Source organism: Phoca vitulina, unplaced genomic scaffold, assembly GCF_004348235.1.
Source record: "Phoca vitulina isolate PV1807 unplaced genomic scaffold, GSC_HSeal_1.0 scaffold1, whole genome shotgun sequence".
Taxonomy (NCBI): domain Eukaryota; kingdom Metazoa; phylum Chordata; class Mammalia; order Carnivora; family Phocidae; genus Phoca; species Phoca vitulina.
The window spans coordinates 79,633,863-79,658,559 of NW_022589704.1; the positions used below are offsets into that span (position 1 = coordinate 79,633,863).

Consider the following 24,697-nt stretch of genomic DNA (forward strand, 5'->3'; position numbering starts at 1 on the left):
ATTAAGTGGAATCATACAATTACTAGCCTTTTGTGTCTGACTTAATTCAGTTAGCATAATGTTTATACCTTATTTTAGTGTTACAAAAATTAAATAAATTTGAAAATGCTTAAAAAATCGCTATATGTAGTACAGATCTTTTCAAGGTGCTCAATACTAATTAATATCACACACAGTCACCTCTTAATATCAAATACCAACTGTTAGTTGATATTTCAAGGCCCAAGTGTTTGTTCATAAGAGATACAATCTCACTTACATGGCTTACATATTCTTTTTTTTTATTGTTATGTTAATCACCATACATTACATCATGAGTTTTTGATATAGTGTTCCATGATTCATTGTTTGCGTATAACACCCAGTGCTCCATTCAATATGTGCCCTCTTTAATACCCATAACCAGGCTAACCCATCCCCCCACGCCCCTCCCCTCTAGAAACCTCAGTTTGTTTCTCAGAGTCCATAGTCTCTCATGGTTCATCTCCCCCTCCGATTCCCCCTCCTTCATTTTTCCCCTCCTACTATCTTCTTCTTTTTTTTTTTTTTTATATATAATGTATTATTTGTTCCAGAGGTACAGGTCTGTGATTCATCAGTCTTACACAATTCACAGCGCTCACCATGGCACATATCCTCCCCAATGTCTATCACCCAGCCGCCCCATCCCTCCCATCCCCCACCACTGGTTGCTGGAGTGGTGGGGGATTGCTTTTTAATGGACAATATTCAAAGAAGTATCAGAGAAGAGGGCATGTGTAAAGACTGATCTGGCAGCAACAGGGAACTGTGGGCCCATCCCCCTTCTGAGGGTCATGGCCCTGGGCCCTCAGCCCTCCCTCCCCAACCTCCCCATCAAGAGTCTTCCGGATGTACTGGGGGGACAGGGCAGGGTGAACTGGGAGCCATTATTCACTCTGAATGCAGCTATCTAAATCTATCCCCATTTATAAGATTGATTGTTCAAGTCATTTCCATGTGTATGATGAACAAACAACAGAGCTGGAAAAAAGAAAACAATCCCGCTTCCGACAACTGCCCACTCCATCTATCTGTCCTTAAGCAGGTAGGCTGAACAAAATCCCTGAGGCTGAAGCTGCCAACAGAGCTTCCAGATTCCAAGGACTGTCAATCGATTTCAGCCCACAAGATGTCACTAGCAGATTGTACTGAACAGGTGTTTTTCAGTCACTCCACACCCATTCTCCTTTCAGCACCACAACTTCCTTATGAGCAATTACCTCTCCCAGCACATGCAGGATTCGTCAGAGGACACAGCAGAGGGCCCCGGGCTTCCTCAACCGAAGCACACCACCAAGCACGGTTATCTCCCTCCTCTCCTGGGCCTCCCTACCCATCCAGATAATGTAAGGAAGGGGGAGAAAACGCAAGAGGGGACTCACGCCAGGTGTGGCCCCTTATGAGCCCTGCATCTCTGTAGCAGTCCCAGCTTTGCCGGATGAGGCTGGTTGCTCAGCTGTCCTTTGGTTCTGTGAGTCATTCACAGACTTCTCATGCTTTCCTGTTTTGTTTAACCTAAGCAGGGTCAATTCCTATCCCGTGTAACCCAAGGAGCCTGGCACTGTGGGGAGTGGAGTGGCTCTCCTTATTCCTTCTTTATAAAAACAAGGCATGACCTCCCTTTAAGCCAGCACGCATATGCCCTGAGCCTTGCCTTAAAGCCAACGGCAGAAATGAATGAAGGCTGGGTGTAATTATATACATTACAAGTCAGCGGCCATATTCTGAGAATCAAGTTCTACTATGTCCAGAGGAGAAAACTGCCAGGCTTGCATTTTGAAGTAGCCCATGAAGCTAGAAGGAGTTGAAAATTGGTAGTGGTGGAGGTCTGGGGCAGAACTAGCCTACAGGCATGGAACAGGGTAGTATTTCACACCTTTTGAATGACTTTGGGCTGGGAATGCTCTCTCCTGCAGCACAGTCCCATTACCACCAACTATATTAACTTCTTCACTTTCCATGGCCTGCCTGGACCCAATCGTGTTCTTTCATCCTCTGACTCCCTGGTTTTCCTACCTCCGTCTACAGAACAGCAGAAAGGGGAAAGCACAAGAATGCGTATACACGCACACTTTTTCTCAGCTCCACTCCTTCTCTCTTGCTCTTCCACAGCTAGAACAGCCAAAGTTTTAAAATTATAAATACACCATGCAAAGATGGACCTCTCTTTCCCAGTGGAGAATGCATACAATGGGCAGTGCTGCTTTCAGTTGTTCAGCCCACAATGTGGAAACATCAACACCCAGGATTCACTGAGGTGAACTCAGTGGCTGCCTCCTACAAGTTCAGAGCCAGTGTGTGGGTCAAATTCCAAAAGAAAGCTGGAAATACCCTGTCACTTGGGTTTTAGTGGAGGGCACCACCTCTTCTCCACTTCACCTCTCAAAATCCCAGCTCTCCAGTTGACACGAACCAGCCATGCTCTCACGACGATGAGGAAGTAGGCCTGGTGCGCGGGACACGGCTAAGGAGTTTCCGGTCCCTTCTTTCCTGGTGTGGCATTTTTCACGCTCCTCTAACTGGCCTGAACACAAACCACTCGGGCCATGTGCAGACTGAACAGACAGTGGAGAGACAGTGAACCTGCAGAAGTTGCCTTACGTTCAGATCCCTGCTCCGTCAGTGACTGAGCCACCTCGGGTGAGCCTTCTAGCTTGTTGAAACCTCAAGGGCTGCTGGAGGACTAAATGCCCAGCCTAGGCACATAACAAAAAGCTGGGGGTTGTTTTGTTGTATGTGGGACATAGTTAGTCCTTGAGATAGTCCTTCACTCACAGCTGCTCCAAGGACCAGCTCCAGGACGCCACCACCTGCCTCACTTCCAGCCTCAAATTTGTATCACTGAAGTTGGTTCTCTACATTTGAAAACTTTTGCTTTCAGAAAAATTATCCTTTTTTCTTTTTTTTTTTTTTTTGGATTTTATTTATTTATTTGTCAGAGAGAGAGAGGGAGAGTGCACAAGCCAGGGGATCAGCAGGCAGAGGGAGAAGAAGCAGGCTTCCTGCCAAGCAAGGAGCCCAATATGGGGCTCGATCCCAGGACCCCGGGATCATGACCTGAGCCGAAGGCCGACGCTTAACGGACTGTGCCACCCAGGTGTCCCCCCAAAAATTATCTTTAAAACATAAATGTTAGCTTGGGAGGACAGGAGAGCTCTGCAGATCCCCTTCTCTATTACATTCACTCAGTGATTACACGGTAATCGTGGAGGGGGGTCTCTCTCAAGACTCTCTCCCCCTCTTCTCTTCCCTGCCCTCTCTCTACAGAGGCCTCACCCCTACCTATGTCTTTATGTACTTCCTAAAGCTCAACTCACATTTCTTTCCCTAGCTCAGCCAGTGCCTCTGAGCTCGAGACCCTTCGACCTAACTTCTTATTTGACATTTTCACCTGGATGTTGCACAGGCACCTTGAACTCCCCTCCACATCTCCCTTGTCTCTAGTCTGGTTCTTCTCTGGCGTTTCTTTTTTCAGTGAGTGGTTCCACCCTCCATCCAACACGGCAAGCAGGAAAACTTGGCACTCTATCTCTCTACAGCCAGCTCCTCACCAAGCCCTGCTGATTTTACCTCCTAAATCCCTCTCTGGTCCATCCATGTCTCTCCCTTGCCATTGCCCTGTCTCTCAATTCAACTACTGTAACCTCATCTCTGGAAGACCATCCTTGTTCCTGGCCCTTCTCCTACCCTCTCTAGTCCATTCTCCAACACAACCAATGGATCTTCAAAAATGCAAATCTTATCATATGATCTTCAGTTGAATATCCTTGAAGGGCTTCTCATTGCTTCCTAGATAATAACCAAAATCCTGAACCAAAACTGTTTAGCCCTGCACAGAACAGGCCTGCCTACCCCTCCCACCCAACTCAGGCCAGTACTGCCCCGCCCCAGCTCGCCACACTGGCCTTCCTGCTGCCAACCCCCTCAAAGTTGCCCCTCGGGATGTTGTACATGTGGCTTCCTCCACACCAACCCCCACTTCTACCTTGCTGCTCCTAACTGCTCTCTTTCTCTCAGATCTTATTCCCTAGGTTGCTTACTCCCTAGGCTGCTCACCGGGGGAAACCTTCAGTAACTTCTCAGTCAAGGTCAGGGCCCATTATAATAACTTAGTACCTTATCCTTTCCCTTTTTAGTATGCAGCATAGACACGCTTATTGATTGTGGCTGGAGTCTGTCTCCCCCATCAGACTGTAAGCTCTGTAAGGGCAGAGACCATGACTGACGGCTCACCCTTTCCACTCCAGCAATGGATTAAACACATGCTTACATAACACACATCTATGAAAGTCTATCATGTGCCAGAAACCATACATGAGTTTTCCTAAATTATGTATGTAAGGGCTTATGTAGGATCTCACCCTGTGGGACATGGAAAACAGTGTACTTCTAAGTAGATCTGCAAGGTGGATGAAGTGGGACAAATAATTAAAATGATGCCAAGTTAAAAGTCCAAAAGCAAGGGGACAGTGCCAGGCAGGAGGCTGAGTTAGGCAAACAGGGCAGCAGGCCAACCCCAGAGGACAGAGTTGGTGGAGGGATGGAGGATTGCAGGGTGAGAGCTTGGCAAGGGACAGGACAGAAGAGAAAACAACGAGGCTAGTTGCCCACTGCTCAGTGTTCTAAGGCCAGCCCCCCTCCCTGTACCAAAAGGTGTTACTGAATGTTCCAGTTGCCCAGCAGAGAACTGACCCAAGAGGATCCCAGAAATAGAACAAAATTTCATACGGCCTCTCCTCACCTTGCCAACCATTCCTCCCCACTCTCCTAACTCCTGCCAAATCGCAAGGAATCATCCACCAGCCCCAGGTGCTGAATTATTCAATTATTCTAGCAGCTTTCAAAACATGCGTGCAGCTAGAAAATCTCCCAAAAAGAATTGTGTTATTTAGGCTACTAGGTCATTTCTTGAACCTCTCTTGAATCCTGCTTTGCTTTGCAACTGTTTTTCCATTGAATAGTAGGTCATTGGCACCCCACCTTTCCTAGCAAAAAACAGTGGCAAACATAGAATCACAAGAAGATCTGCCACGAATTCTGCAGTTACACACAGGCGGGTCCCGCCCCCATCCTGCCTGCAGCCCCCAGGCTCCCATGCTCGCCCCAGAGACCGAGGTCTACGGCAGTGCCTGAAATACATAGTGGACACAACGGCAAAGAGTCTGAATCTCCAACTATCCACTCTGCCCCTACAAACACACCAACCTGCCTATTTCTGTTAAAAAAAAGAAAAAAGAAAAAAAAAAGACTTATACCTTCTAATTCCATCACAATGCTAAAATTTCCGAAATAATCTGTCTGCACTTGGATCTGGAAACCCTCTTCAATGCCTCACCCACAACCCACCCACCCAGTGTGTGTCAGCTCTCTGAGATATTTTCTTTGAGTAAAACAAAGAGAATGTGTTTTGGCGGGGGGGGGGGGGGAACTAGTCACGAAATAAGCCTATAAGACTCCATTTTAGCACAAAGCTGCTTCAGGAGTCCTCTATTTCTGGCTCTGAAGAAGCAGAGCATGAAGAGCAGTTGGCCTCTCAAAAATGCAAATATTTGCCAGCAGTAACTTTTAACCCCAAGTCAATTACAAAACTCACATAGGAGAGAATGACATTTTTCATTTAATCAAAAGCAGTCTGAGCCACAAAGTCTCAGACGCTGCCCTCAAAACCTCAAACGTGGCTACCAGAGAGAATTACACTAACAGAGGAGCATCTCATTGGAAATAGATTAAGGCAACCTTGCAAATAGTCACTTGCCCACACTAAGCACACCTGTCAGCCAAGGGACGGGGTCGGGGGGGGCGGGGCGGAGCTGTGCTAAGCAATGAGAACACATCGCTCATTCACACAGGTGTTGCAAGGCAGGACCAAGCTCCGCCATGATCCCCTCCTTCCCAAGTGTCCCAGGATACCAGCTGTCCCAGGAGAAGGAACACACAGACTCATGCCTCATTCTTCCTCTCCATTCTTCCTTACCATTTCTCCATCTGTTTAGCTCCATCTCCAGATGCTGGATAACGTTCTTCAGAGTCTTGTTTTTCTCTTTCTCTTTTTCGTATTTCTTCTTCCATTCTTCTGCTGTCAGTTCCAGATTCACCGAGACTGTATTCTTGATGGTCTTAGCCCTGGAGTCAAAGACGGAAGGGAAAAATTCTGAGAGTAGCTATTAGCATTAGCTACATCATGAATACAATTAAGCCTCAAATGCTTTCGTATCCGAAGGCTGGGACTGGGGGAGCAGAGGGGACCCTGGGACCTACCGCCTCCTCGCTCTGTTACTGGCACCGCTGCCCTGAAGGCTCCACACTCAGAATTCCCTTTTCTCCTTTCCCTCCTACCAGTCTAAATTCCAAGGCTTTTCCCTTGAATTGTCTCCCAGGGCCACCTTTCTCTGTTCCCCCTGCCACCATCTTCATCTCTGTTCTCAGCCCTGACTTACGGTGATGGTCTTTCTCAAGCACTCAGCACCCTTCTCTAAGCATCTTGCATGGCCCTGCCAGGTTCGTCTTCCTAAGTAAGTTTCCTTTCTATCTTAACATTTAGGAAACACTGGGGTTATACCAAGACAACTGAGACAAAGTCTACAGCCCTATAGAGCTTACAGTTTCTCATACCAATAAACTACAGACTGAAGTAATGCAATCAGTTGTTTCTGTTACTCACATTTGGTACCTAGAATCATCCCCAATGCATTGAACACATGTCAACACATGTTTCCCGGGACAGGTGGGCCACTTAATGGTTTCAGTCCAGCCAAGGGAAACCAAGGCTCCCCACTGAGCACACGCCACCCGCCCCCCGTCACAGGCAGCTGTCACCATATATGAGTAAAGGGCCCACTACTCTCATCCCATGTTTCAAGGAAAGTCAGCACTTGAATATTTTTATCTGTATCTCCTAGTTTCAAACAATTTTCCAAAATAACATGTAGGGCAAACAAACATGTCTGAGGGCCATCATTTTGTCATTCCCAGTATAAGAGATGGAGTGACTTTCTAGGGCGTATGGCTGGGGGGGGGGGGGGGGGAGGTGATGCCACGGTGGATGTCTGGACAGTTACCCAAGGGAGCAAGTGATGACAGCAAAGGCAGTGACAGGTCTAGCTGACACCAAAGACAAAGACATGATTCACCTAGTTACCTACAGAAATGAACACACAAGCAGACCTGCCCAGTGAAAAAGGAAACTGACCACGACAGAATCCCACTTATTATTTACTTCATAAGAAGGCAGAAACCTCATTTAAAAATGTGATATCCTGTTTTATTTGCTCTCCACTTTTCCATTTTAAACTCCCACAAGTTCTTGTACTGTCATATTTGCCAGCATTATCTGATGTGTGATTCAGGTTAATTACTGTTGTCAGGAAACGACATTTTGGACATGATTTCTATTTCAGTGAGAGAAATTTCACCAGCCCCCACCAGGGCTACAGATGTCATTCCAAAAATTAATTCCTAAAGCAGACAACTAAATAACCCAACTGTCAAAAGAGGAGTGAAATGAAGTCAACGTGAGACTCCACTTAAGAATTAGTAAAATTCGCCCTCGTTCACTGTAGCTTGAGGCTTCTGTCGCCAGAAGTGCTTCAAGTCTAATTTTTCAAATCGTGGCCATGTTATTACTACTTCCAGTCCGCGCCAGCTTGCCACTCTCACCTCGCCTTCTGACACCCGCAGGCGTTATTTTGCCTCTCTGAAGCTATTATAGGAATGGCAAGACCACCCAGCCCGACAGTTCAGGGATGTTATCTCCCCGACATAGGAAAACAAACCAGTGATCTGCAGGAGCCTTACTCTAGCCATAAATTTACTGCTCACTCACCATTTTTATACGTCAATCGCACTGTGACAACATTTGGTTAATCCCAATGTGACCTGATCACTCCCAAAGGAATAGAGAAGTGTCTTGAGGCTTCATTCCCAAACACCCTCAGGTTTTTTAGCCAGAGCCCCCAAGCTGTATATAGAAATAAATGCCTATTCCAGAAGTTATATCCATAGCAGGCACTGAGCAAAATCCTAACCAAGGCTGCTTAGGGGAAGACCTTAACTAACCTCATGTATATACCCTAACGGCAAGACCCGCTCAGCGCTAATGAGCCAAATCTTCAGGGTACAGTTATCAGGGTTTCTGCTTTGCAGTTTTTCTTTGTTTCTGTTTGCCTCAGCGAGTCAAGCACTGCTTAAGTAATATATGATCCAGACTTGCCCCAGATATAACATCCTCCTTTCCCCACAGGAAGGGAACCAGGACCCAGTTTTTAAAAGACCTCAATGCTAATGAATGTTAACCACCTTTGAAAAAGAATGTTAACTGGGGCACCTGGGTGGCTCAGTTAAGCATCTGCCTTCGGCTCAGGTCATGATCCCAGGGTCCTGGGATTGAGCCCCATGTCAGCCTCCCTGCTCAGCAGGGAGTCTGCTGTTTCTCCCTTTCCTTCTGCCCCTCTCCCCTCCTGTTCTCTCTCTCTCAAATAAATAAATGAAATCTTTAAAAAAAAAGAATGTTAACCACCAGGCCAAGCACAGCAAAGAGCAGAGACCACAGTACATCTTCTGAGATCCCCATAGGGAGTCAGTTAGTCAGAAAAGGATTCTTTTAGATATATTTCACTGAGTAGAAGGAAGACCCTGCCCTCCTGTACTCGAGCATTCTATTTCCTGCCCAGCACCTCTAGGTCTCTCTGTCCCTGAATTTGCAGTTTACATGTTCGGAAGATATGTCCAGGTGTCTAGGACTGCCAACCATGTCCATGTCTACCACCAAGGTTAAGCCCCCATAGGTGACAACACTCTACAGCCATTCTCATAATTTGGCCCTTGAATCAAGCCCTTGTTGAAGAGGGGACTTCCTAGAACTATTTGGTTCACATCACTCTACATGATAAATCCCATCCCCATCCAATTCCTCAATATTTGTCTATACTTATACTTGGGGGTCATAGTTCTAAATCATATACATGTTACATATCACTGGAATTTCTTCTAATTACTTTGGCCTCCCTGGAAGAGCCAGAAAGATGTTTGCTCTTGGTATCTTCCAACCTCTTATTTTCATCATTTCCCTTCCATTATACATTATAACTCTATACGTATCACATGATTGTGGAGACTGGAAAGTCGGAAAGTCACAGGGCAGGCCAGCGGGCTGGAAACTCAGGCAGGGATTGATGCTGCAGTTTTGAGGCAGAATTTCTTCTTCTCTGAGTTTTTGCTCTTAAGGCCTTCAACTGATTGCATGAGGCCCACCCATTATGGAGAGCAATGTGCTTTACCGAAAGTCAACTGATGGTAGATGTCAACCTCATCTACAAAAAGCTTCAAAGCAACACCTAGATTAGTGTTTTGTTAAATAATTGAGTACTACAGCCTAGCCAAGCTGACACATAAACCATCACACCTTCTAATGTGTTTTGAGTTCTGGTTCCCACATAAAACACCTAACCTTCTTCTGGAAACATGACTGATGCAAAGCATCTTCCCATTTCCTGGTGAGGTCATTTTCCTTGCTTGTGAGTCGGGGGTATAGAGAATGAAAAATTAAAAGCTCTAAATTTTGTGTCTTTTGAAAAGCTCTAGTCTCCTGAGAAACACTGAGAAATGACAGATTTGGATGAGGATTTGGCACCTGGTTAAACCTCCATCACCCACAGTATATCTCCCTCTAAGAGCAAAAATTAACCTTATTGGTGTTTCAGCAACAAGCACTGCAACAGGGGGTGATCTGAGTCTTTTTCCATTTTATGTCAAAAGTATAGCCAAGGGTCTCCCTTGGCCAGAGTGCTTACTCTTACCCTTGCAGATAACTTGCTATCATGCTCTGGTGACATGAGTTTTGCAAGCACAGCACTCAGGACTAATTGAGCTTCCACGAAACTGGGCAAGAGGAGGCAAAATTTAAAAAAAAAAAAAACAAAAGTACATCTCAGAAAAAGAAGAGTATTACTTTCCCCAAATTACCAATTCTCCTCCTTCTACATACAACATACAAATTAAGCCTTTGAATTATTCATGCTAGATCAATCAAAACTCTTTGTGTCAAAGATGTGCTGATTCAGGCCTACCCCAAACTGATCGGTCTGCCCCCAGGGGGCCCCCTTTTCCTTCATTACTCCCCCATCAAGGTACATTAAATAGGCTTCCAAGATAACTGGGTGATTCGAGTTCATACTTCTAAAACTTACAAATATCCTTTTTGAATAGTGCTATGAAAGTACTTTGGAAGAGTAATTAAAGACTAAAAAAAAAAAAATGCTGGAAGCCAAAAGGAAAAAAAAATCAGTGAAAGTGTTCTAATTTGAGTATCTTATCCCTTGAAAGAAGGAAGTGTTCTGTTTTCCCACAGTTCAGCTTTTTGACTCTGGGCTGCCTAGAAATTCAAGTGTCCCCTCCTTAACTAGATTAAAAGCTCTTGAGAGCACAGAAAATGGCTCCTACTTCTTTACTAGCACAATACTGGGCACTCAGGGTGACTAAAGGACACAGGTCTGACCAAATACAAGAGCCAGAATTCATCACTGAAACCAAGAAACAGACAGTGTTCCTTTTTCCCTTTTAATTCCAGTACCTAATCTAGAATCCTAAAGAGTGCTGACTTGGTAGGCTGCTCTCGGGCATTTGTAGACTCTATCATGTTTCTACTGCTTCAAAGGACATACTTTTGTTTTATTCAGGGCATCAATACAGTAAAATAGCCTAGCAACAAACACGGACTTGCTTCACATCCTTGAAAGAACCACATGGGAATAACGAAGGAACCTCGTACAGCCCTAAGGTCTGGTCACCCCTGCAGCAAGAGCATAATAAACACTCGTTACACTGATTTTGAGATGTGCCCAGCAGTCTTTTCTGAGTTCAAAGTGCTTAATCTCATTAGCTATCAGATACCTTGTCTAATCCGATGTTCAGACTCGTGTCTGCTGTGTAATTGGGTTCAATGCGTACATTTAACAGTAAAGCAGGTATGGGCCCCATAGAGAAGTTAGATGTCCTTGAAAAATCCATTAACTAACTCAGGGATGGAGGGAGAGGAACCAAACCTCACACCTTTCTAATTATAGGGCTGGAAAACACACCAGATCTAAACCTAACCAAACTTCTGGACATAATGATGTCACAGTTCAACACCTGCCCTAATGTTCTAAGGAATCCTACACAACAAGCATTTGACTCATCCGTTCATTCATTCGATAAGCATTTATTAAATGACCGTCTACTTATACTAGTTGTGCTGGATGCTTGTTGGGATGACTGACGCGGATGATAAACCCCATTCCTACCCTCATGGAGCCTAGTATCCAGATGACTCTGATAAAAGATGGCAGACCAACCCATTCCAGTTAAAAAAGATAATTGACATCTTATTTTTATTTCCTGGAACCCCAAATTAGCATCAGTATTTCTTTAGTCTTTCATTCTAGAAACCTACTTCTCACTTTACCTCACTCAGTCCGGCCCCTTCTCCCCGAGTCTATCCCATACATTCCATTCCACTCCGTGCAGTCCCATCTGTTCTGGGACTTTCCCAGCCTGCACACTGTTGAAGAGGGACACAAAGGGAAACCTGCAACCACTGAACACCCTACCACATGCCAGCCTGCCCCTGTGCTAAGTCAAAGCTGAAGCAACTCATTAATCCTCCCAACAATTCTCAGAGGTAGGCATTCGAGTTCTCCCTACGGACGAGGACAGAGAAGCTCGGAGAGAAGTAAACAGGAGAGAGGAATGGATCGGTGGCAGAACTTGGCTTCAAAACTGGAACTGACCCAGAGGCCCGAGCTCATCGAGGATCGTGATCAAGCAGCCTGCATAGAAGAAGCTGTGGGTCAAATACTACAGTCCCCTACACGTTTAGTCATTTACTGGCTATGTGGGCTCATGCGTGGCACCTAACAGCTTTGAGTCCAAGCCTCAATGTCATCTTCTGCACACACTGAGATAGGAACTGTTACAAGGATTTGCCACTCCCAGCACGTGCTGAGCCCTAGCGATCATGACAATGCTGACGATTGCCTCTCTAAGGTCAGAAGAAAGAAGCTAATCATTTGGACTTATACTGAGACTCTTCCTATAGACAGCTGCAAATGCCCACTCACAGCAGCAACCTTGAGACAGACAGCCCATGCCCCAGGACAGCCCTGGCTTGCAACGATTCAGATTACTTTTACTTTGCAAGTCAGAAATTTTTTTTAAAGAGATGTTTCCTCCATAAATGCATTTGGTGCTGGTTTGCTCAAACATGTCTTTGGGAAAAAATGTTAAAGCTTAAGATGAAGAAACCAGGAGACACAGGACAGGCAAGCTGATCACCACAGTATTCTGTTTCCCATAAGCAGATGCTGGTTTATAGGTATCCCATGACCCTTGAGAAAAGTAGGCGTTATCCTCCTGCAATCCAATGACCTAAGCATTTGACTACTAGAGGAACTGATCCGAGAAGTAAAGGACCCAAATCCAGTTTAAAAGATAGATTAGTTCTACAATAGTTCAATGTAATTATTATTTATTTAGACATCCCACAGGTGCCATGACTGCATAATTCTATGTTCTGCTGTGGGCTCAGGAAATGACTGGGGTTTAATGCAGTTTAAACAAGCCCTAACAATTTCCCATGTGGACTGCCCACCCCCATCTGTCCTTTCTCTAGGCATCTTAAACTGTTTCTCAAGCATGACCGCACAACACACTCCCAGGAGGAAGGCAGGGGGAGAGCTTTGTGCATCCGTTTACAAATAAGGCAGGTGAAGCCCATAGAGAACTGGTGACTTCTCTGAAGACTGCACAACTGTTCAGAATTGAACGGCATGGTGGCACTGGAACCCACATGCTGAACTGGCACCAAGGGGCCGTGGCTGAAGGAGGCTGGCTCTGGGCAGCAGGGGGTGCTGGGCAGGAGGGGGCAGGAAGGCCCGCACTAACCCACGCACGTGAATGTTGTCTCGGGATTACCGCACTGTCCTGCTGCCCACCTGTTAGTTCTCCGAGATCCCGGAAATCCCATTCGGACGTTTCTGAAGGTGGGAAGATGGCCGCCACTGTGCCCTCTCCTCAGTACCCACAGTGTACCTCCCACTCCCAGGGTTCGTATGAGGATTTCCTTCGTCCCCCCTTTTATATTTATGCAACTACTCTATATTCATCCAAGTTTCTGGTTTTTCTATTAGCAACTCCGTAATGGTTCCCAAGTACTGGAATTAAAGGTAGCTATCAATCTTGAGCTGTACACACCTGAAATCCTGTGAACCCAAGAATAAGACTTAATTCCGTGAAGAACAAAAGCAACACTCCACTGAATTACCAGGAGTCACATCTATAATAAGTTTCAGCATTTTTTAAAAAATATCATACCTCTGACTGGCATGTATCTGTGGATTCTTTTAAAACATAATTATTCTTTTGGCCTCGGTCAACGATGCCTCAAGTTTACAGGCAACACCTGCTAGCTGCAATTTCGTGACGGACTGCTTGCCCCTCCTTCTACGTCCTCGCTGACACTAGCCCCTCCCCAACTCACTCAGAGCATGGCAGCGAGAGACCACACCCACCTTTGCCCAAACATCAGTGTTGACTTGGTCTCAGCCTCATTGAAGACAGAGGGAGAACAGCAAATAACGATGGTGGTTCTACAGTTCCCACCCAGAGAGTCCTGAAGAATCCGAGTCATCTTGCTGTCCCGGTATGGCACGTGTGTTTTCTATTTAGGAAAAAAAAAAAAGTATTGGCTATTACAGCCATTGTCCATTCACAGAGAAAACACAAGCAAGTTAGCGATGGGGACACTGGGCTTAGAAACATGTGTAAAATAAGAATTTGTTGCCCAGTCTTTGGATTTGGCCAACGTTTAGAGTGCCCAGTCTGGGACCTGGGTCATAGGAAATTAGCGTCACCATTCATACATTTTAATGGACTAGATCTCCCAGCAAGTAGGATGTCTACAGCCAGGACTCCCTCTGCTCCTTTCCAAAGAAAAACAAACTAATCTCTGGGGTATGTGGCGAAAAGAGGACACAGACCCAAAAAGTGACTTCTCATAATATCATTTAATAGAGGGGGATAGGATCACTTACTGTCCCTTCTGCCAAGGCAGAGATCACATTTCCAAGAGCAGACAAAGATTTATTGATATTTTTAGCTTCATCGAGAACAGCTCCCTCGGCACCGGTCTTGCTGACCTACCAGAGAGAAGAGAAAGCAGTGAGCTGCACAGGACAGCAAAAGCACAGAGTAGAAAATTCCAATTCACAGGAGGGCGCAGGGCTGGGGATTGAGGGAGGCGGATGTGAATCCTCCTGGAACGCAAGAAAAAATAAAAGTAAGTAAGAATCACGTTGACCAAACCTTCCCTTGTGCCTGAGGCTGGGGATTTGTTCTGTCTTGTTGTCATTTTCCTCTCAATTAGGTTTTAGGGGAATGGCTGAAATGCCTCCAGGGGTGGAGCTGCAGATGCTTCCCTGGGGGACATCCATCTAGGGAAGCCAGGCTCCAAGAGTGCTGTCACTACCGAAAGGCTGGGCCCTGCCAGCCTGAGCCATGGCCTCCTCGCTGGAGGGAGCCCAGGGAGAAGCGTGACGCGAAAACACTGTCCTGGCCACGATGAATGGACATATCGGGGAAGTGTACGTTATGAGCTCCACCTTCAGGCAAAGGACAAGAGGTGGTGGTTGGGCGGGGGGGTTTGTCCAGACTCTCTGCTCCCTGCCTTACTGACTCCGCTAGCAAGGAAAAAGGGAACGACTGTCCAAAAGGAAAGATACCTGGGGGCATCACAAAGTCAAGAAAGTGTATATTACATTGTGGACTTGTCTCTTCTCCTCTGCGGCCAGGGGAACCACGTACGTTCCTCCTCTGCTGTGTTATTCCTGGCAATTTCCTAGTGACAGTGTCTGCTCTAGGTAGAGAGCAGTTTACAGATGCCAGGGAGAAAGGGAAGCCAACATGCTCCCCGGCCCGGCTGGCTGGGCAAACGATGCGGGAGGAGCAGCTCCTCTCTGAAGACGGGACGGCAGGGAACTGATCGCAAACTCCGCCAAGACTGACGGTCATGAGGGATAAAGGAGAGACTCCGAGGGATAGAAACGAATGCACATGCAGGGGGCAGTGTTTTCAAACACGATAGATACTTATCTCTCTGAGAATTGTGTGTTTTTAGACACCACTGCGAACAGAGAAATCATACAGCTGACGGGTCACCAGTAACAGCCTATTCACACAGTGTGGTTTAAGGTGCTTTCCTGTCTGAGCATCTGAACTCCACGAAATATGCAAGACAGGTACAACTGCCTTCCATTTCCACAGACAAGGAAACTCTGAGCTCCAGAGATGTCAAACTGCCAGTCCAAGGCAAGAGCACCATTTTGGGGAGTTGGGGATTAAAGCCCAGAGTTCGTTCTAATAGATCACACTGACTGACACATTCATGTGGGCACATCTAGGGCAAAGGAAGACAGATGGGAGTGAAAGAAACAAGGTACAGGACCACAACTTTAAAATGCCCCACAAATATCATAAGCAATAACCACCGACACTGTGCAGAGGACAGGCCTCCACACTCAACCGGCAGCATGGAGCTGTTTCCAGCTGTAGGCCCCAAATACTCCCTCCGTGCTCGGAAGGGAAAGAGAGCAAACTCGGGAAGAACAAAGGGGCCACTGGGCTCTTTCTCCAGACCCACACAGCTGTTGCGGCAGCAAAGCGCAGCCTGGTTGCCAACGTTCAGTCTAGAACTAAACAATGCTGCTCCGTCTTCCTATTCTGGTGCATGTCTGTTTCATTAAAGTTACAAGCTTGTACCAGTAAAATTTTAGATTCCCAACCAGATAATTTTCCAGGAACAGCCACATGACTCTGCTCATGCCTTTACAGATGTGTACAGGAGAACATTTCAAGTAGCCATTACTTACATGGATGTTAGTAGCCATAACGTGGCGTATAGCAACTCAGCGGTGGTGCAGTAAGTGGGGATCAATTGCACAGCTCAGGAGACTGGCCGAGCCTCAGGGCTGGCCCCTGGGGACAGTCAGCACTGTCAGTGATGACGGAGGCCACATGGTATTGTGCACAGGGACGTGCTCTGTGAGGTCGCCCGAGGGGAGCAGTGCCCCCAGGCAGGGTGTGGCAGCAGGAAGCTCAGGCAGTGTGCTATGGAGGTGAGGCTAGGAGGGGGCAGGTAGAAGGTTCTGGGGAGCCTGTTTGGTCTAGAGTATGACCTCAGCCAGTGCCTAGGAGAGCATGGGACAGATGCCAAAAGAGAGCCCTGACAAAACCAGAGAGAAGGGACAGGGCTTTGGGCCAAACCCCTGGCTACCCGCCTGGTGTGTGGCCTGAAGGAAGTGGGAGGCTGCCCACGTGAGGCCCTGTCAGACCACACCCACTGCAGAGAGAAGCAGGGAATGCAGGGACAGCCCCAGGTTCCAGATCTTCTATCAGCAAACAAACGTGCAGGGGCAGGACTGCCACGGCCCAGTGGCAAAGTCCGTTTCTGGCCTATTTGAATCTGGTGCAACACGGGGATCTTCCCTTTCCACAGAAGGTCATGTCCCTCCCCCAGGTGTACAACTACCTCTGCCAGGCTAAGCGCACACCAGCACTTGCCTAATGTCATCATTGGGGCCCATTAAGCATAAATCCAAGTTGGCATTCAAAGCACCTCCTGTGATGTGAATAGGGGACTTCAGGACCAGAAAAGAGAGCAGGGAAACGAAGGTGAAATTTAATAGCATTTTGGCACAATACCAGAAACTTTAAAAGCTCTTTAAAACCAGGGAATAGAAAGGGTATAAAAATTATACCATTGCACACTGAAGCAAATAACAGGGAAAATTATAGATAATACAAATAAGGAACCAATTACCTTTTCGCTCCCAGCCAAATCAACTAGATAAAGCTTCCCACTGAGCTTTTTTTCAGTCTCTACATTCTCTTGTTTAATATTAATCAGGAAGATACTGTGACTTCTAGAGCTGTGTTCATTCATGTCTGAAAAGGAAAATAGTTTACTGCTCTGCAAAGAATAAGAAGTTTAGGTAGCAAGCCTCTCATCTAAAAAGCACAACAAATCATGCTTAATAGCTCCATTTTTTAAAGTCCAGCCAATTTTAAAAAGTATCTGAGACCACGGTTTCTTTTAAAAAGACAATGAGAGATTTAAAGTATCTTCACATGGCAAAGAAATTAAGAATCCTAGTGGATGGTTCAAGAGAACAGATTCTCTAGCTTTGCCTGAAGCCCCCATGGACCCTTGGCCTCACAGAGCTCACAGCTGGAGCGCCTGGGTGGCTCAGTAGGTTAAGCGTCGGCCTTCGGCTCAGGTCATGATCTCAGGATCCTGGGATCCAGCCCCGTGTCAGGCCCCCTGCTCCAAGGGGAGTCTGCTTCTCCTTCTCCCTCTGCCACCCCCTTGCTTGTGCTCTCTCACTTGTGCTCTCTCCCTCTAATAAATACAATCTTTAAAAAAAAAAAAGAACAAAGAGCTCACAGCTGCCTCCCCCCTCACCTTTAGTGCCTCAGCCTTGGTCATCACGGTTAGGACCCAGTGTATTCCATCTTCGTCATGTGTGTAAGCTTTGCCTTATCCATAATATCACAAGCTTTCTTAAGGAAGGATTATGACCTTAAGATTTAAGACTTCTTTTTTTCCTTAAATAGAGTTCTATAACCCATACTAGGCATGTTGAAGGTCTCAAAGATTAAATATGCTTCATTAGTACCGAGTACTAGAAATAGAAATCTTTTTGGGGGCACCTGGGTGGCTCAGTCGTTAAGCGTCTGCCTTCGGCTCAGGTCATGATCCCAGGGTCCTGGGATCAAGCCCCACATCAGGCTCCCTACTCAGCGGGAAGCCTGCTTCTCCCTCTCCCACTCCCCCTGCTTGTGTTCCTGCTCTCGTTATCTCTTTCTCTGTCAAATAAATAAATAAAATCTTTAAAAAAAAAATAGAAATAGAAATCTTTTTGGACCCTGGTCTCTGTTAACTAGGCAAGCAGAGATCCTAGTGATAGTCTTCTTCAACCCCCACTAGCAATCATTTCTTAAAACCAATTTTCCAGGCACCCTTGTCCAAGATGGCTGAAGACTAATGCTAGACCTCAAGATCATGAGTCGGGGTGCAGGACTCAAAGAGGAATATCAGTCTCTTATCTGGTATGTGGAAAACAACAAGAATGCAGACAATGATTGATTCCAACTGGAGTCCAACAAGGAAGGGACTCAGTGTTTTGGAAAATGCTGGTGCATCCATGACCTCCTCAACTATGAGTCTGACATGAAGTTTGACATTCCTATCACATATCCTACTATGGCTCCAGAAATTACAGACCCTGAACTCAATGGAAAAACAGCAAAGATGTATAAGGGGTGGCAAAATATGCCTGACCGAGCACTTTAAGCCTTTGTGGGCCAGGAATGTGCCCAAGTTTGGACTAGCTCATCTCATGGCTCTGGGGCTGGTTCCATGGCTGGTAATGGAATTCCCAATCTGATTCAGAAAGGTGTGTGATCCGGTGTAAAGAGAAATGCAACCAATGAAGGATGAAGCCACTGAGGCAAGACAGAAGGACCTTTGATAGGCTATGTTCGTGTTTTCTGTGCATCACTCTTACTCATCCAACTGCTTCCCCTCATACCTCTTCACCCATAACTGTTACTAAGTAGCTGCTTCAGGCACTGCTGAAAAAATAAACAACAGTATTGCTACTGAATTTCTAAGACTACAGAGGGAGGGGAAAGACTGGGGCTTTGGAAAACCAAAAGGCAATTTATATCTCTTCCCTTCCCCAGGTGGAGCAACGAGAATTCCAGGAAGGATAGGAGGTGCTGAAAGTAGGTGCATAATCTTTTTGGTTTCTGGAGATAACTTGTGAATAAAAGCTGCTTCCTCTGGTGGCACCCCCCCCAAAATCTTTCCAGAATATATGGGGGAAAAAGTTAAAGATTCCACAAAAATTATGTTGGAATTAATAAATGAATTCAGCAAAGTTGCAGGATAAAAAAGCAACATAAAAATCAGTTGCATTTCTATATACTAACAATAAACAATCTGAAACGAAAATAATTCCATTTAAAATATCGACAAAAAGAGATACACCTGGGTGGCTCAGTCTGTTAAACATCCGACTCTTGATTTTGGCTCAGGCCATGATCTCAGGGTCATAAGATCGAGCCTGGCGTCGGTCTCCATACTGGGCATGGAGCCTGCTTGGCATTCTCTCTCTGCCCCCACCCCGACTCACGCACTCTCTCCCTCTCTCTCTCTAAAATAAATAAAATAAAATAAAATAAAATATCAACAAAAAGGATAAGATACTTAGGAATAGACTTAACCAAGGAAGTAAAAGACATGTACATTAAAAACTACAAAATGAGGGGCGCCTAGCTGGCTCAGTCAGTAGAATATGTGACTCTTGATCTCAGGGTTATAAGTTCAAGCCCCATGTTGGGTGTAGAGATTACTTAAAAAAAAAAAAATCTCCTAAAAATTTTTAAAAGAATAAAAACTACAAAATGTAAGAAGACACCTATAAATTGAAAGACGTTCCTTGTCTATGGATCAGAAGACTTCACATCGTGAAAATGGCAATACTACCAAAAGCGATCTAGATATTTAATGCAATCAGTATCAAGATCCTAGTCATGTTTTTTTGCAGAAATAGAAAAGTCCATCCTAAAATTCATATGGAATCTCAAGGAACCCCAAATAGCCAAAACAATCTTGAAAACGAACAACATTGGAGGTCTCACACTTACTGATTTCAAAACTTACTACAAAGCCACAATAATGAGACACTGTGGCATTGGCATAATGGCAAACATAGAGAAGGACAAATGAGAGCCCAGAAATAAACCCTCACATAAAATGGTAAAATAATTTTCAACAAGAGTGTCAAGACCATTTGATGGGAAAACAACAGTCTCTTTACCAAATTGAAAACTGTATATCCACATGCAAAAACAATGAAGTTGGACTCTTACCTAAGCCATATACTAACTCAAAAGCAATCAAAAACCTAAATGTAAAAGCTAAAACAATAAAACCTAGAAGAAAACACAGGGGAAAAACGTCATAACATTGGATTTGGCAATGATTTCTTGGAAATAATACCAAAACCACAAGCAACAACAGTAAAAAACATATATTGGACTTTATCAAAATTAAAAACTTTTATGCATGAAAGGACAGCACCAACAGAATGAAAAGGCAACCCACAGAATGAGAGAAAATATTCACAAATCGTATATCTGATAAGGAATTGAGATCCAGAATATACAAAGAATTCCTATAAATCAACAAGAAAAAAAAAAACCCAATTATAAAATGAGCAAAGGACCTGAACAGACATTTCTTCAGACAACCTACAAATGGCCAATAAGCACATGAAAAAATGCCAAACATCACTAGTCATTAGTGAAATGCAAATCAAAACCACAATGACATAACACTTCACACCCATTAGTATGGCTGTTAAAAACAAAAATAGAAACTAAGAAGCATTGGCAAGGATGTGGAGAAATTGAAACTCTCACACACTCTTGTTGGTGGGAATGTAAAATGGTGTGCAACAACAATGAAAAACAATGTGGCAGTTCCTAAAAAAATTAAAAGTAGAGTTGACATATGATCCAGCAATTCCACTTCTGTATATATACCCAAAAGAAGGGAAAACAGAACAACAGATATGTATACATCCATGTTCATAGCAGCATTAGTCACAATAGCCAGAAGGTGGGAGCAACACAAGTATCCACATGTCTATCTGTGAATGAATGAACAAACAATGTAATATATACCTACAACAGAATACTATTCAGCATTTTTAAAAAGAAAGGAAATTCTGACATATGCTACAACATGAAGACATTATGCTGTGTGAAAACAAGCCAGTCACAAGAGGACTTGTATCCCTCCACTTCTATGAGGTACATAGAGCTGTCCAATTCATTGGAACACAAAGTAGTATAGCGGTTACCAGGGAAGTATGGGGAGGTATTGTTCAATGGACTGGGGTTTAACTTCGGGGTGATTAAATTCTGGAAATAGACAGTGGTGATGGTCGCACAACATTATGAATGGACTTAATGCCACTGAATTGTACCCTTAAAAATGGTTAAAATGCTAAGTTCTATGTTAATGTGTAATTTTAAAAGCCACCTTACCAGAATGATAGAAAAATAATTAATGTTCTGCACCTACAGTTCTGAACCAAGGGGCCAAGATGGATTGTCAAGTATGCCGTGAATAATTCACGACTAACAATAGCTTAAAAAATCAAATAAATAACTTCTTTATAAATGAGAGATGCTATTACTATAAGAATATCAGTCTTACGTTCTTTCAAGTGTATGTAAAAGCAGAAGAGAAAGACGTGGAATTTAACCTACGCTGTATACACGTCTAGGCTCACCTATGAAATCTGCCACATGTGTGAATATCCTCTGATAGGATGTCAGGGAAGAGAAAAGGTAGAGAATTACGGTACTGGGTGACAGAATCACAGAGCCTTGGGTGGAAGAGACTTAGAGAGGCTAGACCAGTCAACCAACCGATGCTTCCATCTCTTGTATACCTTACAGGGAACCCTGCCCCTCCAGGTAGCAGGCTTTCCTTGGGGCAGCTATCAGGAGCAGAGAGTTCTTGTGGTCGGTCAAAACCTGCCTCCTGGTAGCTTCAGCAATCCTAGGTGGCCTACCCATGCGGTTCATATAAAGCAAACCGACTTTCTTAATGTCAGCACCTTGAACATGTTAAGAAATATATTACACTGTCCCTATGTTATCCTCAGAGTTTTTCTTTCTTCCAACCTAGAAATCCCTAGTTCTCTCAACTCCTCCTCCTACGAACTCCCTCTGATTTGTCCATAGCCCTCAGAATGAGACAGCCAGCCCAAAGATGGGGGGCCGGAACCTCTGCTGCTCTAACATAGGACCTGCTTCCCGGAGACGTGTGCACACACCAAGGAAGGAACTACAAGGTAAACAAGCTGGCCTGAATGTGTTTGTTATTAACATGGCATAGGAAGGTTTTCAATAAAGCTCCCAGCTCCACTTCCTGAGCTCCTCCTTGCTTTTCTTTTCCTTTTCTAAACAGGGTAGAAATCTACCGGGGTTTCTTTCCACACATATGACTGGCATATAAAATTTGTTGGCTTGCGTTTTTTTTAACCTGAACAATAATGTGGTTGAAATACATTTAGAAGCTGACTTTTAACCCCCTTTCCTTGGTTGATTGGTTTTCCCCAGTGTCCAGACGTAGGGGGCTACCAGGGCCCAGCGAGCCTCATCCAGTATTTCCGAGAGTTCCCTGAATGGCAGAAGGCATACTTCCCACGACCTGCTGAGAGACTCTCGTCCTGCACACTCCTGTGTGCTTGCTTCCGAGCCACTGCTTCATAACTGCCTTCCCCGGCATTATTTCCTTGGGACCTCATTACCCACCCCTCCCGGTGGGTGGGCAGACATTCGTATCCCAAGTGACAGGGGAGGAAACACCACCCCATGCTTACTTGTGACAGCCACGTGTCGGTTTGCTTTGCCTTCGTCTATCACATCCATGACCTCCTCGGGGCTTGACACAAACCGCTCGGTACACCCCTGGAAAAGAGTCAGATCAGGTTAACCACTAGAAACTGGAAAGCTGGGGCGCCTGGGTGGCTCAGTCATTAAGCGTCTGCCTTCGGCTCAGGTCATGATCTCAGGGTCCTGGGATCAAGCCCCGCATGGGCTCCCTGCTCCGTGGGAAACCTACTTCTCCCTCTCCCACTCCCCTGCTTGTGTTCCCTCTCTCACTGTGTCTCTCTCTGTCAAATAAATAAATAAAAACGTAAACAAACAAACAAACTGGAAAGCAACTCTATTTGAAGACAGCTAAACATTCTCCCATTTCTCCAAAGGCTGCCATGTTGGTCCAACAGCTCTTCCTCCTGGCTTATGGCTTGAGTTCTACATCAAAGAGAAGTCTGAGCAAACCCCAGGAAACCTAGAAGTAAACCATAAAAGAAATGCCAGCACTCAACAGCAGTAGAAACAGAAAATAAAGAACACCAGGGACAGAAAAAGAAATGGATGAAATTTTGCTTTGCCTTTCATGCTAGCCACCAACTTTAATTAGACACTTTGAAGTTCTAGGCATAATGCTATGATAGGCTTGCTCTCACTGCGAAGTATACACAATTATCTCCACTAGCAAAGCCTCTCTACATGTGACTAATAAATACTTGTTCACTTCTCCACTTCTTACCTCATGTGATTAGACATCTGTGATACATTCCCACAGGGATACGACTGAAGAAATCAAATGTCTGTTTTTTAACCAGATGGATATTAAATATAAGGAACATGATGAAACACCTACATACACTCTATAGGGAATATTCTGGGCATATTTGGTAACTATGATGATGACAGTGACAGGAGAGAAGTCAATTGCATCATCAAGTCTTCCTCATACCTTTACGTACGGGACTCTGTTTTTATCTTCATGAACAGCCAAGTTCGTCTTGGATACTGCAAATAATGACAACATGCAGAGGAGAAAAGAAAAGTTAAAGATTCTGTATTGGAGGAAAAAGAGAAATTGTTACCGAAGATAGGCAAATCTAATCTCTTTGCCATATGCAAGTTTAAGCCTTGGCTAAGAATAAGCAGATAGTGTAAAGGCAATAAAACATCTCTATAAACTTTCATTAATTCCTGAAGCAGAAGAGCTGTGAATCACTTCAACCTCCCTAGACCTTAGTTAAAGAACAAATAGAGGACAAGCATTCAGGTTACTCACCATCGAGTAAGTCCCTGATTTTGTCCAAGTAGATCTCAAAATAGGAAACCTAGTTAAAAACAAATTGAGTTTGAAACAGAAATGCCATGCTGTATTTGAAAAAATATCATTACTAGAACTCATAAAAGCCTTTGTCATGCACAGCTAAGAAGAGCAAGAAGAGGGGGCAGAAAGCTGGATTCGGAGGCCTGCAGCACAGAGCCCCAGCCGACTCTCCTGCACTCTCCGGCTTCCTGCCACGTCAGCCTGCTCTGCGGACCCCTGCCTGGGCTGGGCCACCCCCCACGCCGTACAGCCCCTGTGGTCTCGATTCAGGTGCTCCTTACATTGTGCACTAGACGGCCACTTACGGGTGGACTCTACCCTTCACCCTCGATGAGCACCAAGCAAACTTCTAGGTAGGACCAAGGCTGGAACAGAAAACGGTCTTGGCGAGTAATTGTCGACATCAGTCGGCATCTCCTCGTGCATGATGTTGACCCCCTCACCAGACCAGGTCCAAACATTCACATGAAGGAAGTGGGGACGGGGATAAGGGCAGTTTGCTTGGAGCTACAAGAGCTCCGGGGTAACGGGGAGAGAGCTGCTGATGGTGGCCAGCTTTGGGGAGGCCAGGAAAGGTTGGAACAAAATGGGATTTAATGAGAGACAGACTAGACTGTGAGGGGGAAAGGAAGCCTTCTAATCAATTATCCTCAGAGCCCAGCCCCAACCCCGCCCGCATCAGCATCACTCAGACCTTTGTAGAAACTGCAGAGTCGTGAACCCAGCTGCAGACCTCCTGAATCACAATCTCCAAGAACTAAGGAACTGGCTTCTAAACTCCCTAGGTGGTTCTTATACCAGCTGACACCTGAGAACAACTTTAACTAGACATGTGACCACGGAGGTTTAATTCACATGTAACCAAAA

General features: G+C 45.2%; 1 protein-coding gene across 3 annotated transcripts in view; it reads right to left on the reverse strand.

The window, feature by feature from the left end:
• Positions 1-24,697, reverse strand: part of KIF5C (kinesin family member 5C) — a 138,595-nt gene that overhangs the window by 56,008 nt on the left and 57,890 nt on the right. For all 3 annotated transcript variants that reach the window (XM_032410769.1, XM_032410789.1, XM_032410779.1), the window contains exons 5-11: positions 23,786-23,834; positions 23,459-23,514; positions 22,515-22,602; positions 16,871-16,995; positions 14,088-14,192; positions 13,566-13,714; positions 5,996-6,144 (exon numbers count right to left, since the gene is read on the reverse strand). In XM_032410769.1, the coding sequence (XP_032266660.1) occupies positions 5,996-6,144; positions 13,566-13,714; positions 14,088-14,192; positions 16,871-16,995; positions 22,515-22,602; positions 23,459-23,514; positions 23,786-23,834 (721 nt within the window). The remainder of the gene's footprint in view (positions 1-5,995; positions 6,145-13,565; positions 13,715-14,087; positions 14,193-16,870; positions 16,996-22,514; positions 22,603-23,458; positions 23,515-23,785; positions 23,835-24,697) is intronic.